General features: G+C 28.7%; 4 protein-coding genes across 4 annotated transcripts; 1 reads left to right on the forward strand and 3 right to left on the reverse strand.

Annotated features, from left to right (window-relative positions):
• Positions 1–955: 955 nt before the first annotated feature.
• LOC119671083 (C-factor-like) lies at positions 956–2,111 on the forward strand. Its single transcript, XM_038081588.1, has 6 exons — positions 956–992; positions 1,057–1,199; positions 1,254–1,305; positions 1,362–1,552; positions 1,615–1,764; positions 1,829–2,111. Exons 2-6 carry the CDS (start codon positions 1,077–1,079, stop codon positions 2,051–2,053), a joined length of 741 nt encoding a protein of 246 aa, XP_037937516.1. The 5' UTR covers positions 956–992; positions 1,057–1,076; the 3' UTR covers positions 2,054–2,111.
• A 259-nt stretch (positions 2,112–2,370) lies between these two features.
• On the reverse strand, positions 2,371–4,053 carry LOC119671084 (steroid receptor RNA activator 1-like). Its single transcript, XM_038081589.1, has 3 exons — positions 3,786–4,053; positions 3,279–3,722; positions 2,371–3,203 (listed from the first exon to the last, which is right to left on the reverse strand). Exons 1-3 carry the CDS (start codon positions 3,832–3,834, stop codon positions 2,923–2,925), a joined length of 774 nt encoding a protein of 257 aa, XP_037937517.1. The 5' UTR covers positions 3,835–4,053; the 3' UTR covers positions 2,371–2,922.
• Positions 4,054–4,473: 420 nt separating this feature from the next.
• LOC119672929 (nuclear speckle splicing regulatory protein 1-like) lies at positions 4,474–5,772 on the reverse strand. Its single transcript, XM_038084101.1, has 2 exons — positions 5,746–5,772; positions 4,474–5,684 (listed from the first exon to the last, which is right to left on the reverse strand). The coding sequence occupies exons 1-2, from the start codon at positions 5,754–5,756 to the stop codon at positions 4,520–4,522; spliced, it is 1,176 nt and encodes a 391-aa protein (XP_037940029.1). The 5' UTR covers positions 5,757–5,772; the 3' UTR covers positions 4,474–4,519.
• A 751-nt stretch (positions 5,773–6,523) lies between these two features.
• Positions 6,524–8,204, reverse strand: LOC119672356 (28S ribosomal protein S29, mitochondrial-like; the record flags this gene model as incomplete). The annotated part of the gene is given in 2 exon segments (XM_038083380.1): positions 6,524–7,746; positions 7,816–8,204. A coding segment is annotated over 1 exon segment (1,167 nt). The 3' UTR covers positions 6,524–6,569.
• Positions 8,205–12,376: the final 4,172 nt, after the last annotated feature.

A 12,376-nucleotide genomic window follows, 5' to 3' on the forward strand; every position in this document is an offset into this window, starting at 1 on the left:
TATTAACTGTTCAGTACTTGCCTATATCCTGATCTCAACTGAACTAGGATTGTTCTTGCTGCATGGAGAGTTGTTAGGCGGGGGCCTGTTGAAAACATTGTGAATCAACCTTGGTCTCGAAGAGGATATTACATCTATGTGGAGGGTTTTCTCTTTGGGTAATAAATAGGATTGATATAAGCACTTAAAAAACTTCATAAATAATTGTTATACCCATGGGCGTACACAGGTAGGAGCGGAGGGCGCTCGACCATTTAGATTTCAAAATGTTATTATTGTTTTGAATAAAAATTTAGTACTGTTTACAAGAAAAGTTTAAAAATAAAAATCTAGTTTAATTTAACATCTAATTTTCAAGTTTTCAATGAACTAGGTGTGAAATATACTAGCTAATATAAGCCTATACAATATATTTGAGCAGTGACAGAGTCATTGAAGGAGTTTACTTTATAGTTTATATAAATTCAATTTGGAAGTATATTTCATATGAAGTGAACATTTTCAATCTACTTTAAATAAACCTATCTTAAATAAATTAATATATTATGTTGAAGATTTTAGGTTTTCGATTTTTAGTGCTATTGTTTGGCATTTTTTGTGAAATTATATTCTTATTGCCTTTGCTTTAGTATTGTTAATTGTTTTAAGCACTGCATCATCATATACATAATTTTATTTATTCATATTGTAAATAGTAAAATTAATTTTTAAAACAAAATTAAAAAATTATATTTGTAATTTGCAAAATTAAATTACAATTTTTAATTTGTAAATTTGCTTTAAGTCACGCTTATTTAAAGTCCCCAATATAAACTATTCAAGTTACAGCAAATTTTAAACATTTAGATAATAATTATTTCATTGTTAAATCAATTATTTTTAAAAACAAGTACTTTTTATCAATTTAACAAAATTATAAATCAAATGTCAGCTTTCGGTTTTTATTAATTTTACAACACTAAAAATTAACTTATTTCGTACTATTCGGTGAAGTACATTTCAAACTGAACCATATTTTAAAATATTTTTATTTCATCTTTGTGATTTAATTTTTAGAGGTTAGTTGATTATTTGAAATGAATGTATTAATAACTGGTTGCAATCGTGGACTTGGTTTGGGACTGGTGCAGAGATTTGCAGAGTTATCGAATTCCCCCAAAAATATATTCGCAACATGTAGGAATATGGAAAAGGCTAAAGTAAAATTCACTTATTAATAATTTACAATTATAAATTAACTATGTATTTTAAAGGAACTACAAGACTTACGTGCTAAACATTCTAATATACATATATTGGAAATAGGTAATTAGATGTATACATATAAATACATATATTATAGTAATTATTTATATTTTAAGATTTACAAAACTTTGACAGTTACAAAAATTTAATAAAGCATGTGGGGGATGTTGTTAAAAACGATGGAATTAATTTATTAATTAATAATGCCGGAGTAGGACCAAAAACTAAAACACTTGATGAATTGGAATACGAGGACCTTCGAGATGTACTTACAACAAACACAATAATGCCAATAATGTTTACAAAAGTAAATTCACCAAAAGTAATACATGGGTAAATTCTAAATTAATTTCCTTTACAAATATTCAGGCTTGTTTACCGCTTTTGAGAAAAGCTTCTAAAGCAAATCAAAATAAGAAAATGGGTATAGAACGTGCAGCGATAATTAATATCAGTTCAATACGTGGCTCCATTGCATCTAATACAGATGGTGCAAAATATCCGTATCGTACATCTAAGGTACTTTATTTACTCAGAACATATACATATGCAGTCACATATAAATCAATATCAAATTTTTTAGGCTGGTTTGAATGCTGCTACTAAATCTATGAGCATTGACTTGTCCCCTGATAAAATTCTTTGCGTCAGTATACATCCGGGATGGGTTCGCACAGATGTGGGAGGAAAGGATGCGCCACTTGATGTAACCACAAGTACTATGAATATATTATCAACTTTACTTACATTCAATGAAAGTCATAACGGAGGCTTTTTTAGATATGATGGAGGGAACTTGCCATGGTGAAAACTTTTTTCTTTGTTTAATTATGTGTGAAGTATATAGTATATATAAAAGGCTAAAATTTTAATAAAATTCTATAGCAAAACGGATATGCTTCAAATATGAATTATTTATCTTTTTGTAAAGAATTGAACAGAACATTTCTATATGTTTCATAAATCCTGAAAAACGCTTGTACACTTGTAGTTATGTTCATCATGCCACACATTTCATTAGGAATTATTTATAAACTTTATAAAACAAATATATTAATGATTGTTATATGTTGATGCTTACCACAGTATTTAAAATTATTGTAAAATAAATATTGGAGACGCATATAATTAATATATTTTTACATGTATTTATTCAAGAGCTTTAAGCATAAATACAATATGAAGTTGAATATAAAATTGAAAGTTAAAAGTACCAAAATTTTATGTTATTGCTTAAGCAAATTATAAATATAAATTGCAAGAAATGAAGCACATTTTATTGCAGCAAAAAAATTATATAAAAATAGCATCCATAATTATTACTATTCTTACAAGATATTTTGACTAAATACACGAAAAGTGCTAACAAAGATAATACACAATTAGAATTCTTATATTTGTAATAATTCGTCATAATTTCACAGTACACCAGCAATGAGTATATTTTAAAGCCGATAGCGACAGATTGCTTTAATTTGCTTTTTTTCCATTAGTGTTGACAATATAAGAATGATTTACACAATACGTTTACAATACGTAGAGAATGCAGAAATATAAAGTTTCAATTCTAAATCTAGTTTTAAATATGTATTTAAATTCCATATCGAGCAAAAAGTATGTTAGAGTAGTCTAAATCACGAAAGTGCTTTTAAAAAAATTAAAATAGATAAGTTTTTATCAAATGTGCTGAATATCAGAATGGGTAATATTTGTTTGTGAAGCAATGTTTTGAGCATTTGTTTCTCTTAAGATATCACTGTTTACATCTAACTGCGGAACTCCTGGAACGAACATTGATTGTATATGTAACGCAGATGGTTCCTGTTCATTGTTGGCTGGTTGTAAAGTTAATATTATATGTTTTAAAGCCATACTCCAATTTGCGCATTCATTGGCATTATGTGTTACTAGTGTCATGTATGCTTTCATCGATTCATTGTAGTTATTGTCCCTTATTGCTATTAATATAAAAAAATAATAACAATAAGTAATAAGTATTGTATTAAAAGTTATGAGTTAACCAATTCATATACCTTCTGATATTCGATAAAGCCGTTCCTGTACCGGTGCACTCATACTTTGCCATAACTGTTCAATTGGATTAATACGTCTCAATATTTCCTCTCTTGAAACTTCTGCTGTTTCTACTATCGCTAAAATCTGTTCACGCAAAATTCTTAATACATATATAACATCCGTATATGTATAATTTCTTAAGGGAATTGTGCCTACGTTTGGCATTGGGTGTACAACGGCAATAGGTTGAGTTGTGCCAGCCACTGTCGGTGGTAATGACATAATTGGTGGCAAAGAAGATTGATTCGGAGGGACTATTGCAGTTGGTTTTGCGGTTGCTCCTTGTAGTGGAAAAGCCACTCGCTTATTTAGGTTTAAACGAGTTCGATTGTTGCTTGTTGTTGGTGCTAGTGGATTGTATTGTAATGTAGGAGGATCATTCCATCCTGGGGTACGAGAACCTGTTTATACGAAAAAAAAAATGTGGTAATGTTACATATAGATAAAAAATACTTTACAACAACCTGGAAATGGCTCTGAAGCTGGTGGAAGTACAGGAGGCTTGTCAGCCATATTTTTAAATATATAATTATTATATGAATTAGTTTAAAATGAATGAATGCAATATATTGTATCAATTACTTTTTGTTTTCGCAACAAATTCATTAATTCTTAAAAAATAGATATTGAAAATATTAAAAATCAATTTTGTTTTCACACTGTCTCTGACGTTTACACTTTTATGTTTGACAAGGCTGTATTTCACCACCATACCGTATGTAATAACATAGATGTGATCAAAATGTTTTCACCACAGATTGAAATTTTAATATAAAACAAATATTATATATTGAAGCTCATATTTTTCAAATCAATATCTCTCTCTGTTTATATGTATAATTATTTAAAAAAAATTGTTTCTTATACTTGATAAGAAATTTAAAATTATTTCGACATCACGATAATTTTTAATGTAAATCGCGTTTACTTGAAGTTTCAATAAAATACTTCAAGGGGTAATATAATTTGATAACTCACTTTTAGATATTTGATGATCTATTTGATGATATAAAATAATCTATATTTATGCTAAATATGTATAAATAAAATGACTCCAAATATTGAATATATGTTTTGTGTAAAAATTTAATATATTTGAAATTAATACTTATATACATATTTTTCTTTTACTAATAAAATTTTATTCATTTTTTGAACAAATAAATTTCTTTTTAATTACATATTTTATCCACACGATTTATCCACTCTTGGCTGCTTTACGTTCAAAGTAACGCTGCACAGCTGCATCGAAAACATCTCCAACAGTTCGCTTTTTCCATATTTCACTTTTATCTATTTTGGGTTTAGTTTCTTTGATTTCTTTTGTAAATATCATATCGGTTACCGTTTTATTATCTTCATTTTCAATCGATTTAGTTTCAGGTTCATCGTCTTCCTTTCTTAATTTATCCAGCTTTAAAGCAAGTTTTGTTGAATCTATTTTAATTTTTGGACTAAGTTTCTCCTTGTTTTTTTCATTTTTTATATCATTAGTTTTCTTCATTTTTTTATTAGGAAGATCATCACGACCTTCATCATCATCAGAAGAGGAGTCTATACTAAAATCTGAGTCTGCATCTATATTATTCTGTAAATGCATTTTCTTGGTTTCTGATATTGGTGCATCCTTTTCCTTAACATCAGCATCATCGTCGTCGGATGAATGTCGTTTACGGTAGGTTCGTTGCGATTTGTTGGATTTAATGGGTTTGTATTCCATTTCATTATCATTTGAAGATACTTCAGGTAAGGTTGGTTTTTGCACTTCTTTGGGTTCGGTTTTTTCGGTTTTTTGTTCATACAAGTAACGATAAAAGCCATCAATATTTTTTTGCTTTTTGACGTCTCCAATGTCTTCGAGGTATTCATCACGTTTCTCACTTTCTTCTAACTTACGCATTTCTTCTAGTTTGCTGCGATAGGCAGCAGTAACAAAAATTTCTTTATCCTTAAACTCTTCACCCTCAGCTTCGCGTTCCTTTTGGACTTGACGTTCGATGCGTAATTCATTTTCCAGTTTACGTCGTTCAGCAACTTCGAGTAGCCGTGTTATGTATTTTGATTTTTTTGGTTCTCTCTTTTTGATGTCTTTTTCATTTTCACGCTTATTTTCCATGTCATCATATAACTCATCATATTGAAATACAGTCGGGTCTTCTTCTAAGGCTTTCTCCTGTATACTTCGGGCCATTCGTCTTTCCATTAAACCTGGTCCCAGGGGAGTTTTTTTCATTTTCAAATGTGGTGGTGCATTATCTTCTTCAGATTCACTACTTTCATCAAAAACTGAAGGTTTGAGACCTTCGCTCGACCGAGGAGCTGGATTTGGCGCTTTCTTTTGACCAGGCAATATAAGTCCATATCTATGTTTTAAAATTAAATATATTAATGTAATAAATTTTATATAATAATTAGAGAACCTACTGTTTAGACATCACAATGTTTTGTTTATTATTGACAACTGTTTTTTAGAGATGGTAAATTATAATGTTATCGATTACTTTTCGATATAGGGTATTCTAAATAATACAAAAATTTACTTTGTCCGACAGAAGCTCTTCTATTTTGAAATTTTTTTCTTTTATTAAATTTTTAATAACAATTAACGCGTTTCCAATAAAATAATTTGTTAATTTATATATGGTTTATATGAACGTTTTAGTAAAACTATTTTTTTTGGTTTTTAATGTGCATTTATTTATATAGGTCGTGTGCGAGTTCGACTAAATTAAAGTAAAGTAAATTGAAATTTCCTAGGCATTTTTCGCACTACACTTATGTAAATATTTATTTATTGCACATATTTATTATTTTTAGTTAAAAGTTTTTAAAAGTTTATTTATATTTTTAATAAACATCTTTTAAAAATTTTGCAATGGTAATACCTAATTTAACTAATTTTTATTTAATTTATCCTATACGAAATTCTGGTAAATACCAACATTCGCTGCCATACTGACAAAATTTACTATTTCCCTCAATTTACTCGAAATCGCACATGGCCATAGATCTTTGCTATATAAGCGAACACGTTATTAACAAGAAAGTAAACTAAAAACAGTTAAGTAACATAGTAATTTGTTTTAACAAATAAATTATACACTGTGTTGACATCGTCGTATATACGAACTGCGAAACAGTGTTTTGAAATATAAATTTTGAAAAAGATTAAATTATACAAAATTAAGTTAAACAAAATGTCTTATTTATTATTTTCAATGTTTATTTAGGCAACAGTTATTGCGAATTTATAAAGATCTTGTGAGATGCATTAAATAGTATGGATTTTTATTACTTAAAAACTTTAATTGTTCGTCAAATCCTTGGGGTGCTTTTTGTATCCAATGTCGATCCAAATAGTAATTAATACAACTCGCAAACTCTTTTTCGGTGTAATTACCAACATGTATTGGTATAAACGGATCTAAGCATTCAAAACCATCTTTACCCAACAAATATCGTGGCAGATAAGAATCCATATAACCTTCTGTCATTGCAATTTTATCAACAGTTACAATACAAACACCATTTGTCCAATTATAATTAGCTATATCTACAAATGGTTGTGTCAATGAAACACGGTCTGGTGTTATGATTTGTTTATTATCACCCAAAATACGAGTTTCTGGATGAAAAAATGCATTGAATCCATCAATTGCAACCATCACTTTACATTGTCCAGCTGTAGCATGTTGTTTAATTTCAGATAATAACGCAGCAATAGTTTCTGAAGCAAATTTAATGCGTGTAATACCATGTTCAACCAACTCAGTTATACTTGAACCAGCTGGTGTTGTTTCACGTTTGCTCCAGACATATTCTTTAGATGTCGTAAGTTTTAATTTAGGTAGTAGCGTAGAATTTTGTGTTTTAAAGTGTTTTAACCAAGCAGCCGCATCAAATGGTAAGTCTACATAACCTTCACGTTCTGGTATATTAGAAACTTCTTTAGGACGTTTCATCCAATTCGGTACCCACGGCACATGTACAAGTAGAAAATCATTTTGCAAACCATAGTGTAAGACATGTGCCAAGGTCAATGTCTTTCCAGCGCCGTTGTCACCATAAACAACATAACGAACAGTTGGGCGACTTAAGTCAGAACGTTTAATATAATTTATTATTTCTAACGCAGGTGAACGTACTAGCAAACATGATTCTGCAAATGTTTTAACTTGTTCCTCGAATTTTCGAGGAAAACCGCCTCCACTAAATAATTGCTTTTTATCTTCTGGTGGAATTGTATAAAATTTCCCAATATGTACATCAGAATGTGCATCTATTTTACTTTGTGTTGTGCGGTAATCTGTCGGTACAAGTGCGATACCATTCCGCTCTAGTGCTGCGACTGTGCAAAACATATTTTTTGATATTTTTGGATACTGCAAACATTTCTTCAAGTGAACTGCAAACATTTTTAATTCACTAAAATAAAAAGAATTATTATTTTCTTTTTAATATTAATAATATTTGTTATTTAACAACTTCACTCACTTTATTTATACAAAGCGTGCCTAAATTGAGTAAAGAGAAATAATAAAAAATTTGTCAAAAACATATGTTTATTTAAGGACACGATTGTCACAACAAAATAAGAAAAAAATGAGCTGGCAGCACTTTGAGAAAAGTAGATGCAATGGATAGCAGTTAAAGAAGATGTAATTTGTTATGTTTTGATTTTTATTCAAGCGGTTGTTTTTGGAGGGAAATGTTGTGGATTGTGCGCAAGTACGTGATAAATGTCAAAATATAGAATTCACATTTTATTAAAATACGAAATAGTTATAAATAATTAAAACTGTTGTCTGGAAAAAAAATATAAAGTAAATTTATGGATATATAACTGAATGGTTTAAGTTCAATTAGAAAATTGCTAGAAACAGGTAAGAAAATCTACCAAGATTGGTTACTATGAAAATATTGTGGATATTAGAATATATCATCTATTTGTTAATAGAACAGTAATTTATATAAATTTTAAAGTGAAACAAATATAAAGAATTTTCGTGTAAAAAAACAACAAAGCATATTTGATTCTGTTTACATGACCTAAATGAATTATGTATACACCTTTATATCTGGATTGCATACATTATTTAAAATAATAATTAAATAACTATGTTTTGAAATATCGGTTTCAAAACAATAAGAAACTGTTTATTAAAACTGTTTTCACAAACAGTATTCGGTTTTCACAAACAGTGTTCGGTTTTATTTGAATCCTACATTTAAACCCATTTTGTTCTGAATCTTAAAATTCTGGCCATATAAACAGTGTAAATATGTGTGTGTGGTTTGAAATTTGATTTTTATAAAAAGTTTATAAAAAGTTTAGTGAAGATAAAAAGGTAAAGATAGACTTTTCCAACTTTTTTTTTACTTCTGCTTTACTGTTACTAATTTTTCCACCAGTATTGTGTTTGTGTGTATAGAACATAAATTTGTTGTTGTTGTGGACATTTTATTTTCAATTAACATAGAACCAACTTTAGGAATCTAACCAACGAAATATATCGTGGCCTTAAATCTATTTAGTAAAAGTAAATGCTACAGGATGATGCATTGATGACATCTTATGGAGTAGAAATGCAACAGGATAAACGTTGGAGATAGATGCGTACTATGTGACAAATATGCACATTTTAATTGAACCACTATAGTTTTATTATACGGGGATTCTCCGTTTTGGATGATTTTTCTTTCTGAGAAATCTCAGTTGCAAGCCTAATGAGTCACCAGTTGGAATGACTGCATGATTTCGAAGAAGATGCTACGTCGGTATATAGCGATGATAACTATTGTCCGTATTTAACATCAAAGATATAAATTTTATATTATCTACTCCGCTTGATATTTGTTAACGAAGAAAAAAATAATGACAAAATCCAATTTACTAAAGTAAATTAGTTGCCATCCCTCACCTACATACATACCTACATACATATATTGTGTATATAAAATTCGTTAAAATATGTTTGTAACGTAGTCCAGGACACATCGAATGTGCTATATAACTCATATATGTACATATGCATATACCCAATCAATCATTTGTAAGATTTGTGTGAATGTAGAATAAATTTATATTACTGAAGGAGAAGGAAAAAAAATTTGTTTTATATAATAGAAAGGTATTGGAGAGGGAATTGAAAAGATTTTGCTTTTATTTATAAAAGTTTATGTTGGATTATTTAAAATTGTTTATATTTGGAGAAATAATTCTCTTTTTAAAACAAATAATTTTTAAAATTATTTTAAGTTCATCTAAAGTTGCATAAGTCTAAAGTTAAGAAAAAAAATGCAGTGGGCAGCAGTTATTATATAGAAAAAATAGTTGACAACTTTCTAATAATTCTAGTCTTTCTCACTAAACTAAATAGAAGTTATTTTAAACATAGCAGCATGAAGTGTAAATAGCTTATGGCAACATGGTCTTGAACTTACATATTTTCCATACCGTTAATAAATTACCATTTCACTATGTAACTTATTTCACTGAGAACTGAAAGGTTAACGAACTACATATAGTACGACATCTGTTTCACTAATCAAAAAGAATTAGAAGTTAAAAAGTATTGTTAGTATTTTGTGAACGGTAAAGAGCATAAAATGATAAATATATACCATATTTATAAAAAAGATAATTTGAATATAGAAACCATATATCGTGTTAATGAATGACATTAAAGATACTAACTAAACCAAAACGGGTAGTAAAAGTCAGTGCGATAATCCTAATACATAACATAGGTAAGTCCTAAAATAAAGTTACGCATGTTTACTATTAAATTTGATTTTTAAACTCAATTATGACTAAAGGAACCATGATTCTAAATAGAAATTATATTTTTAATAGAGAGGTATTTTGCAATAAATTACAACAAAAAAAAATTTATTATTCATTAATTAATTGAATTTTTGGCTCACCATACAGCTGTTCCGGGTATTGCAAATTTCCCATTATCAGTGGTGTTTTGGAAATATTTCTTGAATTTAATTATTTAATAAATAATAAAAAATGTTGTTGTGAAGTTCCGGACTTTGACTTGAACACAAATAATTAATATACCAACTTTTATTTCGATCGAAACAGTAATTACGAGTTCAAGACCAAATGAATTGCACTATTTTTAAATACTTTACTCTCTTACAAGATTATACAAGTATTTGATATAGGTTATATTGCAATTCTTGTGAGGTTTAGAAAGCTAACATAAAAAATAACTAAAATAATGAAAATGATATATCCTCTCTGAAGTAAATAACTTATACATTGAAAATATTACACTGCATATGAATTGCTAGAAGAAGATTAAAAATCTTCGGATCCCATTTTCTCACCGATCTGACCGAGCTGTCATGCTGTAATGTTAGGGACCTGGCCAAGTTTATAGAACTGTCCTTCAGACAGACTTCAGGGGAGTCGTTACCTTTCTCGGCGTTGGCTGTATACTGATTTAAATATATGTATGTACGTACCAATGCAATTCATGTGGTATCACAATGGGCCATGTTTTGAGCTTAAGTGGGCTTTTTGGAAATAAGGCCGCCACTTCAACTTACCTACCACATGCATTGTCATACTAATTAAATTCATATTAATTCTAAAGTAAACTTTCACTTAACATGCAGTTAATGCTTAACTTAATTGCACGCTTCCTCTTCGAACCTTGATCAGTCTTTTAATTACACTGATATAAATAGATATGTTTATCTAAAGTAAAACACATATTGGAGTTGGGAATTGAATACAGATTGAAAAGTAACTTTGTTTTGATTGAAGTTCATTTGTCTAAATTGAGATAAAATAATGTGAATCATAAATTTTACTATGTCTCATAAAATCTATGGTAAATTGATAATAATTATTTAATTAAGTTAATCTAATTTAACAATAATAAGTTTACTCTCTAAACTAATTCAGTTACTCAGTTTATTATAAGAGGCTAAAACTAAAGAGAGATAAGAAAATATTTTAAATTGTAGCTTCCTACAGGTATAGATACCATGGAGACATACTGAGAACAATTATATATATTATGTTACTGACTGTATAAGTTCGAAATTTTTAAATAAATATAATTTTCAATAATATGAGGATCTTGAAACAAAAGCAGTTAAAGCACAACAGTAAAACAATAACATATACTACTTATAATAATCAATTAATCTGTTTTTCTACTGATTAGTTTAAAAATAGAAATTTCTATCAGTTTCCATAACCACTCTTATTAGGTATAGTACTTTAAAAACCATATGTGGAAAAACTTTGCTATGTATAAAGTTACCATTATCACGTTTTAGCATTTCTAAATCCTTAATGGTGGTGCACTACGCATTAATATACCTTTCAGTTGAAAACATTCAATAAAGAATAGCTTGCAACTGCTGGTAAGCAACAAAACGTATATATACGATTAATACTGAATTAGAAGTACAAATTAGTTTTGTAAATTATTGTTTAAATAATGTTTTTTAAGTTTGTTTTATTTTAAGCAGCGATTAGTAAAACTCTAAAATTCATTTAATATTTACATTGAAAATCTAGGTCTCCGATCTATTAGAAACCATACATATCATACAAGTATCTACTACTTGTGTAATTTAAATCGTCTAAAAGCTGAAGTTTGCTCCTACACATTAAACACTTGTAAGCTGCCGTAATAAAAGAGCAAACATAATTTAGGGTCACGAGGAAATATAGCAGCTAGAATATCAATACATGGTTACAGGGTTTATTAATTAAAACCAAATGTACTTTGAAGGCTATGGTGCTGTATTGTATTGTACTGTATTGTATTGTGAATTGGATATGCCACAATACAATTTCGAATTTCTTTAGAACATCTCCAAATGTTTTGTGCTCAGTGGTATCAAAAGTAAGAAACGTTTATTATATAGTTCAGTTATAAGCTATACCTTCTGCTCAAAAAGTATCCGGATTTTGTTGTTTGTTAACAACTCCTTAAGTAATAGCCCTTTATCAAAAAATTTTTCTTTTGTTATGTTGGTACACCCTTTCTTGATATATGGTACAAATTTTAGCGCCATCTGT

Source organism: Teleopsis dalmanni, chromosome 1 (assembly GCF_002237135.1).
Source record: "Teleopsis dalmanni isolate 2A chromosome 1, ASM223713v2, whole genome shotgun sequence".
NCBI classification, from domain to species: Eukaryota; Metazoa; Arthropoda; class Insecta; order Diptera; family Diopsidae; genus Teleopsis; species Teleopsis dalmanni.